At 39.7% G+C, this 20952-nt stretch overlaps 1 protein-coding gene across 1 annotated transcript in view; it reads left to right on the forward strand.

Moving 5' to 3' along the window:
• Positions 1-2026: 2026 nt before the first annotated feature.
• Positions 2027-20952, forward strand: part of LOC127529149 (uncharacterized) — a 28142-nt gene continuing 9216 nt past the window's right edge. The window contains exons 1-2 of the mRNA XM_051931866.1: positions 2027-2390; positions 5035-5220. Coding sequence (XP_051787826.1) covers positions 2027-2390; positions 5035-5220 — 550 coding nt within the window. The remainder of the gene's footprint in view (positions 2391-5034; positions 5221-20952) is intronic.

Below are 20952 nucleotides of genomic sequence, written 5' to 3' on the forward strand. Positions count from 1 at the left end.
GGTGTCTGAAGAAGCGGTTAAGCAGCTCTGTAGGTGAGGAACTGCTGCTCCTGGTACCTGGGCTGGTATTACTGCTTTGTTTAGTGATGTGACGTATACCTTCTCATGCAAATAACGCTCAATTTCTGCTTGTAGGCTGCTTTGGCATCTCTAATGCCCCTCTTCAGCTTTGACCTAGCAGCACTATACTACTGTTTGTCACCAGAGTGGAAAGCTTTACTACGAGCCTTTACCAAGAGTCGTATAACTTTAATGATCCACGGCTTATTGTTGGAGAGCACAGATTTGTTTTGTTATGGTGACATTGTCTGTGCAGCTCTTTATATGAAGCAGTACCTCAGAGGTGTGTATATCAATACTGTCATCTTCAAATACGGCCCAGTCGGTGCCAGTGAAGCAGTCCTGGAGCTGCTCAGAAGCCCCCTCTGGCCACCCCTGTAAGTCTCTCACAGTTGGGTTGACCATGTTGATAAGAGGTCAGTAAACTGGAGCTAAAAACAAAGAGATGTGCTCAGACTGGCCCAGATGTGGAGAGGTAATGCTTTAAAGCCATACTTGAGGTTACTGTACATGTGGTCAAGTGTATTCTTACCTCTTGTGGGTCACTGGACACGTTGGTAGAATTTGGAGAGCACGGCCATTAAATCTGCCAGATTAAAATCATCTGCTATTACAAACACTCCGTCTGGGTGGCCAGTCTGTGGTTTGCTAATGGCTGTTTATAGGAAGCTCAAGGCAATTGTAGTGTTAGCATTTAGAGTTATGTATACCGGGGTGACGATAATAACTGTAAGTTCTCTTGACAAACAGAATGGATGACATTTTATTGACACATAGTCCAAGTCTGGAGAGCAGTGTCAGTGATCTTAGCATTTGTACACCAGTTTTTGTTCATGTATACACAGTCCTCCCCCCTTCTCTTACAGGGTCTCTAGTCCTGTCGGTGGAGTTTCTTAAACTTAAGGTCAGGAGTTTACTGCTGTTTGGGTTATTCAGAGTTGTGACTCACCATTGCATTAAATGAAGGAAGAGTCGCGAATGGCGTGTGAAGTGTCTCATGATGGGTGGCCGCTTGTTGCTCCGTCATGACTGTTGTTGGCGATTCTCCAAGGGGGGCCCACCTCCATGACTGATGGTCTCATGGACTGGGTTGTGTGGAAAAAATAAAGTTTAAGAAACGCTGATCTGAGGGTTTCGCTCTTGTTTGGCTTGGTAATAATGAACTGCATGTGGTGGACCCTGCACTGCTCGAGTGAATGGTGGATTATCTTTTGATGCTCCTCCTTGTCGTATTTGTTAAAATGAAAGGAATCTCCATACTAGACTTAAGATTTCCTATCAATATAGGGAAGTGTTGGGGGTTATTGTTTGTTATAACAATATATATTTATTTATTGAGCTTATATGAAAAGCCAGATTTCCCCCTGCAGACACATCCAGCAGTCTGTCTGTCTATTTGGAACAGAGACGTTGTAGAATTGCTGCCATCCACAGTTCCACACTTTTCACTTTGCTTTAGTAGTATGAATCCCAAAAATGTCACATAGCATTCAAGATCCACGTCATTCAGTCATTAGGGGTGGGGGACTGTGACGGTGGGAGAAGGAGTCGGGGTCTGGACCTGGGAATGCAAGGCAGGAGCCATCCTGATAAAAGATTCATCTGATGACTGTCAGTCCATCTGTGCGTCCATTATTCAGATTTGCATCATGTAGTTAGTGGCTGCAGGGAGTTTAAAATAATTCAGCTTCACTTAAAAATGTTTAACACAGAAAGTGAAGTCAGTCAGTGCCATGAGCAGTGAGCCATGAGACAAGATCAGAGGAGTTGGCTGAGGTGTGTTCAGTGCTTTGTTGGTGTATTTTAAATGTGTTTTACTTTATTATCTCTTGTTACAGAGGAACAAAAGGGAAACTTCATAATAAACGTGTAATATGGAGGACACAGGCCCAGTTACCCAGGAGCCTCCTAAGATGGTCTGTAAATATGAAGAGGTGAGTGATGAGGAGGAAGAGAAGAATCACACATGGACCTTCATTTCATGAATAACTTGGAGAGAAGAAGTGTGGACATCAAGAAAGAGGACTGTGAATGGGAATATGTGCCCTTTTCTCAGGACTGTCCTACCATTAAGGAGGAGGACTGTGAATATGAGCCAACATTTGAGAGCAGTGACATGCAGGAAACTAAAATGGTAATCAGCGTGAAAAAAGAAGAAGTCAAATGGGAGTTTGTGTCTCAGCAGGCGAGTTCAGATGTCACAGGATCAGGCCTCACTCTGAAGAGTCCGCACACCCCACATCGTCACTCTGTCCTCGTGAAGTCGGAGTGTTTGGAGTCTGACATGACCAAGATTAAGAAAGAGTTAAGTTCCTGTCCTTCTGGAGAAGGTAAGAGTCAAATACAAACACCGTGTTAGGCCTGCAGCTTGGGGGAGTTACAGGAATGGTGCTGTCCTGCTTTTTTGAGTATGAATTCAATGAATTCTGCACTGAAATGTTACAGATTTCTAATCACTGTATAACATAATGGCTTATTTTAAACTAAACAAGTCATTTATTCCACTCAGAAAGAGAGGCAAAGGAAATAAGAACAAGTGAGGGACAGCAGAAGGACTGATGTTGGACATTATGAGCAAACTGATTAAGTGAGCTGAGAGGTTTTATCCATCCATCCATCCATCCATCCATTATCCAACCTGTTGAATCCGAACACAGGGTCACGGGGGTCTGCTGGAGCCAATCCCAGCCAACACAGGGCACAAGGCAGAAACCAATCCCAGGTATGGTGCCAACCCACCACAGAGCACACACACACACACACACACACACACACATCCACACACCAAGCAAAGACTAGGGCTAATTTAGAATCGCCAATCCACCTAACCTGCATGTCTTTGGACTGTGGGAGGAAGCCCACGCAGACACGGGGAGAACATGCAAACTCCACGCAGGGAGGACCCGGGAAGCGAACCCAGGTCCCCAGGTCTCCCAACTACGAGGCAGCAGCGCTACCCACTACGCCACCGTGCCGCCCGAGAGGTTTTATACATTCAGAAAAATTCTGTGGAGCAAACAAATAGAAAAAACAAAAGTCATACAACTCTGGTGAAAACCTCGAGTTCAGAGCGGACATCGATATGCCAGTGTGGTAAAGAAAAGTCACCACCAGTCAAATAAAGCAGCGTAGATGGGTACTGTGATACAGTGGGTTATAAGGAAGAGAGTGACATAAGATATTTAAAGTTAAAATGCAGGGAAGTGGCCATCACGTGGAAATAGTGTGGATTAACTTATATGGTGGAACTAAGAGTATTACTATATATACTGGGAATCCTGCATAGGTCTCCATAAAGTCACATGTCTGACTATCACCCAGAATGATAAGACTGCACTCAGAAATATTACATATAAAATAATAATAATAATAATAATACTATACGTGTCATGAAATGTTGGGGTCCTTCTCTGCCGTATTCTCCCAGCCTCCCTTTGCTCTTGATCCCATATTCTGTCCCCCATGTTCTGTCTTATCCTGTACTTTGGTTGTCTCTTGTCACTCGTGTTTGTTGTGTTATGACGGTGGTGTTGCTGCCATGAGGGGTCGTCTCTGTTGAAATGTTTTGTGGTCAGCCATTGCTTTTGAGTTACAGTGCCAGTATTGGGGCGTAACAAGGCTTGCTGTTGTCCTTTACCCGTTAACTTTTATAAGTGTGTCTCATTAGTACATCATTGAAGGTGTTGCTTACACAAATCAGTAGTGAACTTCAAAACACCATTAAAAAATAATAAGACGTTATCAGTTTGATGTTTGTGCTTCTCTTTGTTTCCTTTGATTACTTCAGTTTGTATGCAGAGAGATTCTGAGATTCTGCTCCCCATCGAGTTCATTAGATTTGAGTGTTTGGTACATTAAGTTAGTGATCACGGAAGCTGTGTATTTTAATATAAGTACAAAAATGTTTTTATAACATTAAAATCAAAATTGAAAGCAAATAAAAAAAAATGCTTTATAACAGTGAAATGTTTTTTTTACAAACAATACCATTCCACCCTACTGTATGGTGTATGTGTGGTGTGTGAATTGTTTCTGTAATTCACTGCACATGCATATCTACACACTCCTCTCCTGCAAACTCTGTCTTCTGCCTCCCAACTCCGGCTCCCCAAATGGAGTGAGGCGGCCCCTTTTATAATTCATCCAGATGTGCTCCATGTGCTTCATGATGACCTTCCTGCAGCACTTCCTGGTGTGGTGGAAGAGCTCCAGTCCATGTCTCCAGAAGTGTTCACAGACAAAGACAAAGCTGTCACTTCTCCCTTTTAAGCTCTTGCTTGTTCAGTACTCACAACTTGGTGCCTTGAACCCCTTTGCAGACCACTCTGCTTCTTCTGTAACCTGCTGGAGACATGGACACACTTTTGGCATAACTCATTTAATTACATTTAATGAACAAACATCCACCCATCCATCACTGAACTCTTTTTTACAAAGTTCCAAAAGCATCAGGCACAAAGCAGAGATCAGTTGTAGACAAACGTTAGTCCGTCCACAGGCCCTCTCATGCACACATCTAGACACTCGTATCGGGTCTGTTTAGAACCACCACTTCACCTAATCAGCATGTCTTTGTGACAAAGAAGCAAATCAGAGACCCAGAAGAGAACCCCATGCAGACACTGGGAGAAGTCAGACAGCAAAACAAAGCAAGCAATGGGAATGTGGGGGATGAGTATGGGGGGCAGCTCCATATTAAAACATCTCTTTTCTTTAAAAAATGAGTGACTGAGTGTTTACAAGTTGTTTTTTTTTTTTTTTATATATGTAGGATATCAACCATACCATTTTTTTAAATTGAACAAAAATATTCTTTCATCAGTATAATTAAAAAATGGAAGTTGACTTGTCATTAAGTGTTGAGTTTATTTTCAGCAGTAGTAAGCTGTGGTACACCAAATGATCCTCTGTTTTAAGTTCTCATTCTGAGTTTTGAATATTTACATGGAAATTTGGATCTGTCTGTCTCTGCAGGTTTACAAGAAAGCGACCTCCTCTCGCCATCATCATCTCCTCTTCACTGCAAACTGTCTCAAAATGAAAACATGAAGAAGCCGATGTCTGAAGTAGAGAGTTTGTTACCAGCCCATATCAAACAATTCTTCACCAGTGGTGATTTTCAAACGCACAAAAGAATTTTTACGGAAAAGAAGGCACCTTGCTATTCTTTTTTTTTTTTTTTTAATATTTTTATTTTATTAATTTTCATTGTTATCATTCCATACAAACAGATCAATTTATAACCCAACAAATCTGAAAACAAATCAAACCCCACCCCTGAGAAGGAGAGCTTAGCTAAAGGAAAATTTCTTTAAGCTTTTTAATAAGGCAACATTAGACAAAAGAAGGGGAGAAGTAAATATCTATATAAATAAGAGATGGAGAAGGGAGTTAAATGGAATAATAGTTATTTCTCTTATTCTAAAATAATATTGATTAAATTCTGCCATGTTTTGAAAAAATTTTGTACAGATCCTCTAACTGAAAATTTGATTTTTTCCAATTTCAAATAATATAAAACATCGGTTTCCCACTGACTTATAAGAGGAGAATTAGGATTCTTCCAATTTAACAAAATAAGTCTGCGTGCCAAGAGTGTAGTGAATGCAATCACCGTTTGCTTGTCCTTCTCCAATTCAAGTCCATCTGGAAGGACACCAAACACAGCTGTTAGTGGGTTAGGAGGGATTGTGACCCCAAGGCTATCTGAGAGGCACTTAAAAATTTTTGTCCAAAATGATGTTAGTTTGGTGCAGGCCCAGAACATGTGACCCAGTGAGGCAGGAGCTTGGTTGCAGCGCTCGCAGGTTGGATCCTGCCCTGGAAACATTTTGGACAGTTTTAAGCGAGACAGATGAGCTCGATATATCATTTTTAGTTGAATAATTCTATGCTTTGCGCATATAGAATTCGAGTGAATTCTCTGCTTTGCTACCTTCCACTCCTTTTCTGATATATTGATTAAGAGATCTTCTTCCCAATGTCCTCTTGGATCTTTGAAAGGTAGGGACTCTAATAAGATTTTATATATTGCGGAAATAGTGTTTGTTTCCTCGGAATTGAGCAATATTTTTTCCAGCATTGTGGAGGGTGCAAGGTGGGGGAAATCGGGCAATTTCTGTTTAACAAAATTTCTAATTTGAAGATAGTAAAAGAAATGTGTAGCTGGGAGGTTAAATTTTGAACGTAATTGTTCAAAAGATGTAAATATGTTGTCTATATAAAGATCTCTGAGCATTTTAATCCCAAAACTTTTCCAGGTATTAAAAACTGGATATACTTGCGAAGGTTGAAAGAGGTGGTTCCCTTGCAGAGGTGCCACTGATAAAAGATTTTCCATCTTAAAATGCTTCCTAATTTGGTTCCATATTCTGAGTGAGTAAAGCACAATTGGGTTATTAGTATATTTGCGATAACTTTCATTTATTGGAGAGCAGAGCAGGGAATATAAAGAAGTACTACAGGATTTTACTTCTATTGCGGACCAAGCCTGTGTATGTGCATTTATTTGTGTCCAGGTTTTTATGGCTAGTATGTTTGCTGCCCAGTAATAAAACTGAAAATTAGGTAAAGCCATGCCACCTTCTGCCTGAGGTCTTTGTAGGGTCGCTCTTCGGATACGTGGGTGTTTTGAGTTCCAAATGAATGAGGTTATTGTTGAATCTAACTGTTTAAAAAATGATTTATTGATATATATTGAAATGTTTTGAAATAAAAAGAGAAGTTTAGGAAGGATATTCATCTTAACAATGTTAATTCTTCCGGCTAGAGTGAGATGAAGGGTTGACCATCTATGCAAGTCTTGCTTAATTTTTTCCATACAGACGCCAAAATTTTGTTGATAAAGAGCTTTATGTTTACTTGTGATATTTACCCCTAGGTATTTAAACTGATCTGCTATGGTAAAAGGTAGGGTGTCTAATTTAATATTATATGCTTGTGAATTCACTGGAAAGAGTATACTTTTATTCAGATTAATTCTAAGACCAGATATCTTTTGAAATTCTGTTAGTGCTGTTAAAACAGCAGGGACAGTGTTTTCTGGGTCCGATATATATAAGACCATATCATCTGCATATAGAGAAATTTTCTGTTCCAGTCCTTCTCTGACAATCCCCTTTATCTGATAAGAATTTCGGCAGTGAACCGCCAGTGGTTCAATAGCGATTGCAAACAACAGTGGCGACAAGGGACATCCTTGTCTGGTACCACGTTCTAGTTTAAAGTAGTCTGAGCAAATGTTATTAATACAAACTGAAGCTTCTGGACTGGTATACAGTAGTTTGATCCAAGCACAAATATTCGGGCCAAACCCAAATTTCTCCAATGCAGTGAAAAGGTAATTCCATTCGATCATGTCAAATGCCTTTTCTGCGTCTAATGATAGTAATATCTCTGGGGTGTTTGATTTTGCTGGTGAATATATAACATTAAACAAGCGTCGGAGATTTGAAGATAGATGTCGGCCTTTAATAAATCCAGTTTGATCTTGTGATATTACCGAGGGCAGCACTTTCTCCATCCTTCTAGCTAGGATTTTTGAGAGTATCTTAACATCATTATTCAGGAGTGAAATTGGTCTATATGATGCACATTGTAACAAGTCCTTATTTTGTTTAGGAAAGACGGTGATTAATGCTTGTCGAAATGTTTGAGGTAGTATTTGGTGGTCTTTAGCTTCTGTAAATGTTACCAATAAGAGTGGAGCTAGCTGAGTGGAGAATTTCTTATAAAACTCTACGGGGTAACCATCAGGGCCTGATGATTTCCCGCTTTGTAGTGACTTTATAGCGTCTAGTAATTCTGTTAGCGTTAGAGGTTTATCCAGTTCCTCAGCACCTAAAGCATCTATTTGTGGTATTTGTGAATTATCCAGAAATGCATTAGATTGCGTGTTGTCTTCTTTGGGCTCGGTGGAATATAAAGACTTATAGTAATCTCTAAATGTGTGCATTATTTTATTATGGTCGATGATTTCTTCTCCATTCTTGTTGGTGATTACTGGTATTGCATTGTGAACTTCTTGTTTATGAATTTGTTGAGCTAAAAGCTTATTAGCTTTTTCTCCGTGTTCATAGTAATGCTGTCTAGACTTATAAATGTGAAACTTGTTCAGTTTCTTTAGTTGTTAAGATGTTAAGTTCTGTATGCAGGGCCTGCCTTTTCCTGTGAAGAGTTTCACTTGGACACCTGGCTTGTTCTTCATCTATTCTAGTAATTTTATTTCTTAGCTCTGACACTTTCTTGGTTTCTAATTTATTTCTATGGGAAAGATATGAAATAATCTGGCCTGTTAAGAAGGCCTTTAAAGTTTCCCAGAGTGTTCCTGCAGAAACCTCTGTGGACGTGTTTGTCTCTAGGAAGAAGCTGATTTGTTTGGATATAAATTCTGTGCAGTTCTCGTCTGCCAATAAAAGAGGGTTAAGACGCCATCTGCGAGGTGAGTGTGAGGGGCTTAATGATTTTAGCTCCAAGACTAGAGGGGCATGGTCAGAGATAACAATTGTGTCATATTTGCATGATTTAATTGTAGGCAGGAAATTATTATCTATAAAAAAATAATCAATTCTTGAGTAGCTATAATGCACTGGTGAGTAGAACGAATATGTTCTTGAGTTTGGGTTAAGAAACCTCCAGGGGTCTGATAAGTTGTGATCATTTAAAAACTGTGTAATTATCTTTGCAGTATTAGATGTCGTCCCCCCTGTCACAGGAGTCCTATCTAAGAGTGGATTTAAAACACAATTAAAGTCCCCAGCCATTATAATTTTATGAGTGTTCACATTGGGAATGGATGCAAATAGATTTTGCATGAACTCCTTATCATCAACATTGGGTGCATAAACATTTATCAAAATCATTTTACTGTTATATAAGTTGCCCATGACCATCACATATCTCCCTTCAGGGTCCGACACTACCTCTGATGCTACAAATGGAACTGTTCTATGTATGAGAATTCCCACCCCTCTAGTTTTCTTTATAAAGCTAGAATGGAACATTTGGCCAGTCCAGTCTTTTTGTAATCTGAACTGATCCTTGGTTAGTAAGTGGGTCTCCTGTAAAAATACTATTTTAGCGTTTAAGCCTGTTAGGTGAGAGCATACTTTCTTTCTCTTTAATTCGTGATTCAGGCCTTTAACATTCCAGCTCACAAAGTTAACTGTCCCATCATGGAGACATTGATTCTGAGTTTTTAATGTCATTTATAGTTTTAATTGGTAATATGGCACTTTTAATCTTAGTTTCAAGATTCCCCATGAGTTATTGCATTTTAGCCTATTGTTGCATTGATATTTATAATTATAAGAATTACAAGAATAGATTAGATATAACCTGCTCTCCTTCTCTCCCCCCTTCCCCCCACCCCCCCCCATTTTGCCTCCCCACATGAGGCTAGATCCCACTTCGCGATGTTCCAGTCCTCTGACATACGAAGAGACAGAGCATGTCCAAAACAGAACAAACCCCACCCTGCAGCGGCGTAACAGAATTAAAACAGAGATATCTTTTGCAGTTAAATTCTTAATACTATCTGCCGAAAATGTTCTCATTAACAATATTTAAGCTTGAAATAATCTTCAGCGCTTTTAAGTTAAGATATTAAGATTTAAAAAAAAAAAAAAAAAAAAAAAAAAAAAAAAAACCCTGGGAATGATTTTAAAAACTAGTCTAGGATAAACCTGGTAATTCCTACTGTAATAGTATAATGGTAATTATATAAATAGTAGAACAAGCAATAAACCAAGGGTATGAAGTTAAACAGTCTACTTTAAGGTATAGTAAAATAAATTAAAAAAAAATTAAAAAAATAAATAAATAAAAAAATAAATAAAACGAATCCTACTTTAATCACTTCCACATTTTCACACTCACGTCTATAACTCTATAACTCTGATTAAAACATAAACATATAACATATAAAGTCCAGATAAAAAAAAAAAAGAAAATAAGGGATGTATAATTATAATACCAGTCTCATTAAACATGGATCCAGCGATCAGATCATAGGTCCTTCCCGTGCCTTGATAGAATTAACTTTCAAAAAAGTGTCGGAAACAGCTTCTTTAATTCTTTTTCAGCTTCTTCTTTGCTGAAGAAAATATAATGTCCATCTTGAACTTCCACTTTCAGTTTGGCAGGATACAAGAGGCTGTATTTGATATCGGCTTCCCGTAGCATCCTTTTAATGTCGATGTAGGATCTGCGTTTTGCAGCTGTTGATGGTGAGAAGTCGGGAAAAATACGAATAAGATTATTTTCGAATATAATCTCTTGCTTGTGAGAAGTGCCATCACATCAAGCTTACATCTTAGTCGCTCGAAGCGGACAATAAAAGACCTAGGTTTGAAGGCGCTTGGTATCTTTGTGCGATAAGCCGTGGCTATCTCATTGTCGAGTTTAAAGTCATCTCCAATTATTTTAGACAGTAATTCTACTGCAAATTTCACTGGGCTTGAGCTTTCTCGTTTTTCAGGTATACCCTCAATTCTTATATTATTTCTTCTGCACCCGTCCTCCGGGGCTGCAAGTCTGTCTCCAAGTTTTTTGCATTCCGAGTTCGCAGCTGTGGCTTTTTCATCGGCGTTAGATGCCAGTTGTTCCGCTGTTTCCACTCGAGCCGTGAGTCCCTGCTTAACGTCTTCCAGGTGATCTGAAACGTCATTAATATGATCATCAAGCCTTATCAGTTTGGAATTAGTTTCTTTAATGTGTTCCACTAATTTCTCCAACATAGCTTTAAAGTTCACGTCAAAACGTTTAAATAAACGCGTTTCCTTATCTTTGTTATCCTTCTTGAGCTCAATGGCCACCTTCTTAAGATCATTTGTGTTATCTTTCTTAAGCTCCTTCATGGCCGTAACCATGGCAGTTGACTTGCTATTCTAAACGTGGCAGGCAATTTTCTTATCAGAGCACTCTTATGACCCTCAAAAAAATTCACACTGGAGAGAAGCCATATTCCTGTTCTGACTGCAGTAAACAATTCTCTACAAGTAGCTCTCTTCTTACCCACAGACGGATTCACACTGGTGAGAAACCATATTCCTGTACTGAATGTAGCAAACAGTTCTCCAGGAGTTGCTATCTTCATTCCCATAAAAGAATTCACACTGGAGAGAAGCCATACTGCTGTTCTGACTGCGGTAAACTATTTAGGACCAGTGGTGATCTTCAAAGCCACAAACGGGTTCACACTGGTGAGAAGCCATATTCCTGTACTGAATGTGGCAAACAGTTCTCCTGGACTAGCAATCTTAATTCCCATAGAAGAATTCACACTGGGGAGAAGCCATATTGTTGCTCTGATTGTGGTAAACAATTCTCTACAAGTGGCAGTCTTAAAACCAACAGATGGAATCACACTGGTGATAAGCTATATTCCTGTTCTGACTGTGGTAAACAATTCTGTACAAGTGGCAGTCTTAAAACCCACAGATGGAATCACACTGGTGAAAAGCCATATTCCTGTTCTGACTGTTGTAAACAATTCTGTACAAGTAGCTCTCTTCATATTCACACCCGGATTCACACTGGTGAGAAGCCATTTTGCTGTTCTGACTGTGGTAAACGATTTAGGACCAGTGGTGATTTTCAAAACCACAGACGGGTTCACACTGGAGAGAAGCCATATTTCTGCATTGAATGTGGCAAACAGTTCTCCAGGAGTTTCCTTCTTCATTCCCATAAAAAAATTCACACTAGAGAGAAGCCATATTGCTGTTCTGACTGTGGTAAACGATTTAGCACCAATGGTTATCTTCAAATCCATAGACGGATTCACTCTGGTGAGAAGCCATATTTTTGTTCTCAATGTGGTAAACATTTTAGCACCAATAGCAGTCTTAAGAAAAACATTAGAATCCACAGTGGGGAAAATTAAATACAGAACTAAAGAGCAAAATATGACTGATCATACTCAGAAATAATTACCACCTAGAAATGGAACACATTGAAAGTGGAACATAATCTCTAATAATGAGATACTGGTAAGGACCTTTAATGTTATGAGGAATTAAAGTAATGGATTGAATCATAGATAAGTTAAAGTAACAGCAAATGTATGAATTGCACAAGCTATGTAATAAACTCAAGAGAACAGTGTCCCCGCTATCCAACAAGTAGCCACTAGAAAGATTGAAAATAAATAGAAAGTGCAGCAATGAATGCCCTAAAATGGATACAAATTATTATAAATGAAATAATATAATTAGAAAGGCAGAGATATCTCCAACAATACGGACAAATTGAACATGGAAAACCTTTTTGGGCCTCGTGAAGACAGACAACTGCAATGAACTACACAGAAGAGAGGCATTACAGAGGATGGTGTTAAACAACACTGAATATGTCCTTATAGTTAGGGTAGGCAAGACCGGGTGAACTATAAATCAACTGCCAATCCCAGGGCTTTGGAATGTCCGATTGGGTATAAGAACATTTTCATAAAATGAATACAAAAAACAAAATTTACTGTGTGCACATTGTAACAAGACAAGACAAGACAATGTTAAAGTAATGGAACACTTATTATTGAGTTAAAAAATAAAAGTATTAAATGCAAATTGAGTCTTACTGGGACCAGAGTCCTCTCCGGTGACTGACAAAGATGGTGTCTCCTCCAGTTATGATGTGTGCTGGGGGTCCAGATGGTCAGTACCCCAAAAGTGACATTGGAGAAGAGCAGCTGTCAATTTTCCTTTCTTCAGGAGGTTGGAAAGAGAAGCCGTTATCAGACAGCGCCAACCCCTGGATCAGAGTAGAATGACCAACACCTAATCCCTTAAACTGTCTCCCAAGTACACACGCATGACAACATTAATTTGAGATTGATATCCCAAGGTCAAATGACCACAGTTTCATAGGAGAAGAAAGGAGAAAATGGAAATTGGAAAATATCAAGATATACCAGCTAAAATAGAGAACAAATAGCTCCTGTATGTAAAGGGAAAATGTGTTTGTATTGTCAAGGCCAACGACTAAGACTATGGAGGAATATCTCCGAGATGATCTCAAAAATGGCTTCATTAGACCTCCAGCAGGCCATCATGATGTTTTCTTCTTGTTTAAAATATTGTTATTTACATTCTGTGTGTTGATGTTCAGGAATTAAATAAAAAAAGTTCAAAACAAGTGCCCCCTCTTCACTGACTCCATCTTTACTTAGTCGGCTCACAGGCTCCTCAATTTTTTGTAAATGTGATATTTTTACTGTAGTGTGTATAATCTGGTGAATGTAAAGAAACAGAAGAATGGAAGATGACTTTCAGCAGCACCAGTGGACGTTATGAATCCTTTGTGATGGCCTATGGATTGGCCAGGGCACCTGCTGTCCTCTAATCATTAATGAATGAACATGTTTGTAGGTCTTCTCTAGGCTATATAAAAACAGATTATAAAATTAGAATTTAGCAGATCATCTCCTCTGGTCTTTGTTCCAGTCCAAAGTTACCTCAGTTTACAATTGTAAAGTCCCTGAGAATTTAAACAGACTTCAGTGGTTTGTAGGTTTTGGCCTGTTCTCTTAAATCCTCGCCATATTTCTAAGTTTTAAGGCTTTTCTGCCACATATGGACACAGAGTTCCAGAGAACGTATTGTAAGCTGCAAGAGCAGACAAATTATTTTTAAAATGTATAACAGAACACTTCACTTTAGAACTCCGTTTTTTGTGCTAATTAATACATACCATGATTTGGAAGAACTAACATGGACTTGGAGAAACACCAGACTTGTGTTTGAAGCACCGTCTGCATTATTTCATTTGAAGGTTTGGTCTTGGACACCCCCTCCCCATTCTGATGCTGGTGTCCGTGTTGTGTGCTGGTGACCAGGCTGGCAGTTGTCACACGACTGAAGTCGATGCCACTGGTGACGTCACCTAATCAAGAGTTCATTATTTGAGATGCTTTACTTTATTTGCACTGGTTTTCTTTACATTTACTTTCTGTAAAGTGGTGGCCATCACTGTTCATGGCTTCACCCACTCTCATGTTTTCATCGGCTGTTTTAGTGTGCCACTGAGTGGTCACATTCACATCACATACATGCATTTTAACATCTTTTGTATGGTATTTGTACTTTGAACAAATTTCAACTGTTACTTTACATATCTGAGGATGACAAACAAGAATAAAACTATCAGAGACAGCATTACAATCTTAGGATGACCAAAATCAACTGTCTGGAATATCATTGACAAGAAAGAACACACTGGTGGGCTCATTAATCACAAAGGGACTGGTAGGCCAAGGAAGACCACCACTGCTGAGGACAGACAAGGCCTCACTATGGTAAAAGAGACCCCCAAACGCCTATTTGACCCACCAGAAAGAGTCTCCACAATGGATGAATTCTTTATGATTCAGCTGCAATATAAGAGATACAATATGTGATCCTTTGTGGAGAATTGAGGGCAGTTTTCGGGCTGAAACTGTTGTTGCTTTTGTCCAAATTTTGTAAAATTCCACACCTTCAATGTACTTCACAGAACAATTCAGCCAAAAGTGTGACGCATATGCAAAAGAATTCCATGGTCCAAGTATTTTCATTTTTAAAGGTTTAGTAAAATTCAAAGCCCGAACTCTTCACAGATCTCCAATTAAGATTTTATGTTTCTATCTTTCATCTCCACGTCTTGTGCTTATTTAAATTCTGTCTAGCAGATCACTGCCATTGTCAGGTCCGTCTCTCCCAGCAATCTCCCCTTTCAGGTTTTATTTCAGAACGTCTTTGGATTTGATTCCTTTATCATGGAGTCTTGTAACCTCACTTTCTGGCGTGCAGCCATTTCTACTTGGAATCCCCAATCAAAGCTGAAAAACACAAAGTGTGAAAGGCAACTTCAATAATCCATTTTGTGGATCGGCGTCCAGCAGGCTGAAGTTGGCTGCTTATTCACCAACTGCTGATTTCCATTACATTCCATTAAATTCTGTTATACACCTCTATAAAAAAATGAAGGGAACACTCAATCATCAAAGTCTTAACAGCAAGTCAATGAAGCTTCTGGTATCTCAATCTGTCCAGTTAGGAAGCCTAAGTGATTGAAAATCAACTTCACCTGCTTTGGTGCCAATGAAAGTGACAACAGGTGACCTGCAGAGGTAACAGCAAGACAACCCCTTGAAGGGAATAGTGGCCACAGTCAATTGCTCTCTCCTTGTCCTTCCTGACTGACTCTTCTCTAGTTTTGTGTTTTGCTCATGTCCTTGTCACTACTGGTAGGCTGAGGTGGTACCTGCAGTTGATTCAGCTGGTACAGGTGGTCGAGCTCCTCCAGGATGGCACATCCATACATGTCTTCAGAAGAAGGTCTCATAGCATGGAGAAGACACCAGGAGATGGGTCGTTACATGAGGAGAGCTGGACAGGCCAGTTGAAGGGCATCATCCCAGCAGCAGGACTGGTATGTGCTCCTTTGTGTGAGGAGGAACAGGAGGACCACTGCCAGCTGGCTACTGGTGTGCCTGTTTCTGAACAAACTGTCACAATCAGACTCCATGAGTGTGGCATGAGGGCCTGACATCTTCTAGTGACCTGTGCTCACAGTTCATCATATGCCCGTGCAAGTTGATTGACATTCACAATAGAAAACAGAATTGGCAGTTTTGCCATTGGCACCCCTGTTCTCTCCACAGATGACAGTAGGTTCACCATGAGCACAACTGACAAGCGTAAGAGAGTTTGGAGATGTCTTAGTGAACATCATGTGGCCTGCAACATCATCCAGCGTGACCGGTTTGGCAGTGAGTCAGTTATGTTTAGGGGAGGCATATGCTTGGAGGATCACATAGACCTCCACGTACTAGGCAATGGTCCCTTGACCGCTGTTACGTACCCAGAGGAAATCCTTAGAGCCATTTTCAGACCTTACACTGGTGCAGGGGGCCCTGTGTTCCTCCTGGTGCAGGACAATGGCCGTCCAGAGTATGTAGGCAGTTCCTGGATGATGAAGGCATTGATGCCATTGACTGGCACACACATTCCTCAGACCTGAATGCAATTGAGAACCTCTGGAACATTTTGTATCAGTGCATCAGACTCCACCAAGTAGAGAGTCCTCAGGACACCATCAGCTGTCTCATCAGGAGCATGAGCAGACATTGTCAGGAGAGTACAGAGGCACGTGGAGGCCACACACACTACTGAGTCACACTAGGCGCAGCCATGATGAAACTCACACAAGTTGGGTCAGCCTGTGATTTTCTGGGGGAGGTTGAATCAGCCCTCAATCGGCTGGTGATTTTGGTTTCCACTGACCGTTGTTACATCATTTTATTCTTAATGAATTACACAGCATTACTCAGTAGTACTAGGGTGTTGCACCTTGTTAGCCATTATGGATGTAATTAGAAGTCAAGCAAAATGGCTCCTTTTATTGGAAAACTAAAAAGATGACAATATGCAAGACTTTCAAGGCAACTCAGGCCCCTTCTTCAGTCAAGATTACATTCTCACAATCAATTACATCTCACCTGAAGAAGGTGTCCGAGTTGCCCCTATGTTTCAAAATTGAAATCTGAAAAATCCCCACCAGTTGGTAAGACCTCATTTTTTTCTGTTTTGCACTCTCTTACATTCTTATACATACTGGTTCTTCAACAGCACTTTATGGGTTCTTTTCTGGTTCTTCATAGAATGATTACTTGACAAAGCCCATTTCCTTCTTGGAAGGGTTCTCCGCATATGACGTTGGTTCTTTGTGCTTTGTAAAATGTTCCAATATGTGGAAAAAAAAGCCCCTGAAATCTTTCACGTATGGTGGGCTACCTAGCAGGACATTGACAGATAAAGAAAACCTGGACTGAGCCTGTGTGACTGGACGTATGCAGTGAGTCCTTTTAAATCATAAACCCATTGCTATTTCACCAATCTGCTCCCATCTATTCACAGTTATTTACTGTATGGAGCCTGTTACAGATCGAAATAAATAAAAGCTCTTTTTGGAACTTTCATGAGGATGGGTCTGTTGGGAACTAAAATTGGATCCCCTATAGCATCAATCTGAAGAACCCCTCTAACGAGATGAGTCCAGCTGCAGACCACCTCAGCTCTGTGATTCGGTAGCTCAGCTGGACAGCCAATTGCATTGCAGGTTTTTGGACTCCTGGTTTGGTTGAACTGAGTCAAATACCCCAAATCTCAACCGTAGTGTAACCAGGTGTCATTACTGACATTTAATATAAAGCAACAATCTCCTCAATGGACTGGAGCTCTGGAGGTCTGCAGCTGGAGTCTACTGCTTCGGGCACCTTGATTGTACAATGATGGCACTGGGATATGAAAACACATAGGTGCCAGTACTGTTACTGACAAGTCATTTTAATCTTTGGCCCTCTGAACACTGCAGTGTGATGATTTGGTCCACTGACACAGCACATTATGCTCCATTGCCAAAGACCCCATCTGACAATGATGATACTGACATAAGGATACACGTGTGCTCCACTACATGTATGCTGAGTGAGAAGAAAGTTTACCGAGTCATCTTATAAATGTGGCTCCCTGGATGAGGCACGTGTGAAGATGTGCTCAGTTGACACGGCACAGTCTGCTCTACTGTTACTGTTTACTTATAAAGGTATTAAAGGAGACGTCACTCTCCATGTTTTACATGTTTGTATCATATTCCCTACCTGATGATTCCCAGACCTGTACAATATTCTGCCATCTGCTGGAATATCTGTGCACTACAGGAAAAACACAGTGTTTAAATGCTATTTTGGAAATAGGTCCCCTCGAGGTGGACACGCAGACAAAATATTTGGAGAAATCATTGCTCCGTGTGAAAAGGCTTGTAGGGGTACAAATGTGTAACTCGCTTAATTTTATTTAATTTTATTTATTTATTTCTTGGTAGTGCACCAAAGAAGCAATACAGGCTGGTCAGTGGTTTCAAATCCATCCCTATAATTCAGGCAAGGTGTTAAAATGGTCACTTTCACTAAATTTGCTTGTCCGGAGAGTTCTGGAACTTACAATATACTCTCTGAAAGGTGCAGCTTCTAATATGTAGTAAAAAAAATCCCGAAGTCTTTAATGTCTAGTAGGCGGCAGGACACCAACAGATTCAGAAAACCTGGACTTGGCCCGTTTGTTGTTGAATTCAGCGAGAGTCCTTTGAAAATCAGGCATTCATTCAGAAATGTATTGCCATCTGTTCATGGTTATTTACTGTCTGTAGCTTGTTATGGATTATAAAAAAAAATAAAGTTCTTTCGGGATCCTTCACGTTAACAGATCTTTTGGAAACCAAAAATGGTTCCCTATGACATTGCTCTGAAGAACCACTCTGGACACTTAATTCTTAAGCGCGAAATTTTCAGTCTTTTTCAGAGGAATACAATTACTGCAGACAATAAGGAAGTTCTGGAATAACTTTGATGGTATAATACACATATAGTCTAAAATGCCTTGTATTTCCAAATGCATCAATTAATTTCTGTGCTCCCCAAAAAACTCAACTTTGATAATAATAATTCTTTGCATTTATATAGCGCTTTTCTCACTTCTCAAAGCACTCAGCAATTGCAGGTCAAGGTCCTTGCTCAAGGGCCACACAGAGCAGAGTCCCTATTGGCATTTTACGGGACTCGAACAGGCAACCTCCCGAGTGCCAGTGCAGACCCCTAGCCTCAGATTCACCATTTGATAGAGTACCTAAAGTATCTTTAGCATCTGTATGTACTTTAACAGCTAGTCTTGAATGACATGCCAATGATTAATATTACACTCAATTCAAAACTTTTTTGCAGGTAATGTAAATACAATCCCATCGAAGCTCACAAGCGTTAATATCCTTAACACAAAATTATGATGCGCATTGACTCCCCGATGACAGCTGTGTGGGAGGCAGTTTGGCAATGTGGTGTTGTCTTAAACTGTGGAAGCCAGTGACTTAACACAGTGATTGTTGTTATTATAACTGAATCACAACTCGAAAACTAAAACTGTAATACTTTTTATAGTATTTTATACAGAAATTAATCTGCAATAAATATCATTTTTTACACATTTACACAAGATCCAAATCTTAATATCTTTACTTTTTAGTATAACAGTTGCATTAATTACATAAAAGAACTCCCAGGGTTCTTCCCGTCATGCACCTGTAGACTAAGCACTTTTGAGGAATTCTGTGAAGGTCGCCATTGAAATCGACGCACTGCTTTGTATGCCCACTTGAAATGAAAAGTTGACTTCACTCTCGATGTGTACTAGTAAAGCAAATGTGGCCTCTATGTGTGTGTATCACTGGATGGATCCTGTATTCATTTAAGCTATTAATTACATCGGCTGACATGCATTTCAACACATAGAGTTCTTTATTTGTCCTGTTCTTTATATCGATTAGAAGAATTTCACAGACTCGATTTCCTATTGTGTCCGGTTTGGGCCTATTTTATTATGTCACACATATCATTTTAGCTAAAATCTCCAGGAGTAGACTAATCTAGCATTTTGAATACTATGGCTTATTGTTTCCACTTTAAGCAAAGATACGTCTCATCATGTAATTTGCAAAATAACATAATAACAAAATATAAATTTATCAACAAAAACGGCTCGTTCAGTTTTTAAAAGAGTTAAACGGTTAGGAAATGTAAAAGGAGATTTCTACTATTTTGTTGATTTTATTTTAATGTTTTTAACTCCGCCTGCAATTTCTCCTGCGCACAGTTGAAAGATAATGACGTCACCAGAGCGACGGATGAGGACGGCTGGCCAGTGAGTTGCTGACATTGTCGCCCACATATGTTCGTGAAAGGTATGTATTTAAAAGTATATGAAAATGAGGTAAAACTGAGAAGAGAGAAGATCCATCATCGGTGCAGGGTTTGTAGGGGAACTGCACAGACAGGATCCTTCGAGTCAGTTGTGTGCCGTGCAGAGTCTGCTCGGGTCTTGACACCTTGGTCACGGATATAAGTGTCCGCGTGTACTTAGGTGGTCAGTCATACAGGGGACATGGGGTCTGCGGGTTTTGGGCGTGTTTTTTTCACGCTAAGTTGGTCTTCTTTTATGTTCTCTTGTGTACTGCGTGTCTCTGTTGGTTCTCATGCTCACGGTTCATATTCTTCTCGGTTTTTTAGTTCAAATTCTTAACATTCACGTTGATAGTCAGTCAATGTTGGTGTATGGTCACTTAAACACCCGGATTGCATGCTAATACCTAGCCATTAATTGGTGACCTGTCCACAATATGTACGGTTTTTTGCATGTTTTTTTCCCCTACGACGGTATAATATACACCGCACGAGTAAGTTGCCGATTACCTTTTGATATTCCTTGTTGTCATATTGGTTACAATGAAAGGGGATTACGCATTAGACTTAAAGTTCACCAGTAATAATGGAAATCTGGAACAGAGACAATGCAGAATTACTAACATCCATAGTTCAATACTTTTCACACTGCTTTAGTAGCGCAAATACCAACAATGCAACATTCGACCAGTCTTTGGGGCCCTAGCACGGAATGCAAGGCAGGAACCATCCTGATCCAAACTGGAGCTGACAAATGTTCCTTCTGCCATCCATCAATTTTTCCGATTGCCATAATCCAGTTAATGGTTGTTGGGAGGGCAATGTTTTTTTGGCTTAATGTAAAAACGTTAAATTTAGAAAAGATGCAAAAAAAACATTAAACATAAACTTGGATGAACTGGTTGATGTTAAAACAATTGAAGAACAAAAGTGCAGATTTATAGGCATTCTTACTTCAATGCTGAATACATTTATTCTAAATATTATTCAATATACGAAACATAATCAAACTCTCACTGGATAAGTGAAGAAACTAGAAAGAAGTCAAAGAGGAAATTGTGGTGCTCTCTAAAACAATCAGGATTTATAACTCTGTGGGGCCAGATAATGAGAGTAATACAGAG

The sequence above is a fragment of the Erpetoichthys calabaricus genome, chromosome 1 (assembly GCF_900747795.2).
Source record: "Erpetoichthys calabaricus chromosome 1, fErpCal1.3, whole genome shotgun sequence".
In the NCBI taxonomy this organism is placed as follows: domain Eukaryota; kingdom Metazoa; phylum Chordata; class Cladistia; order Polypteriformes; family Polypteridae; genus Erpetoichthys; species Erpetoichthys calabaricus.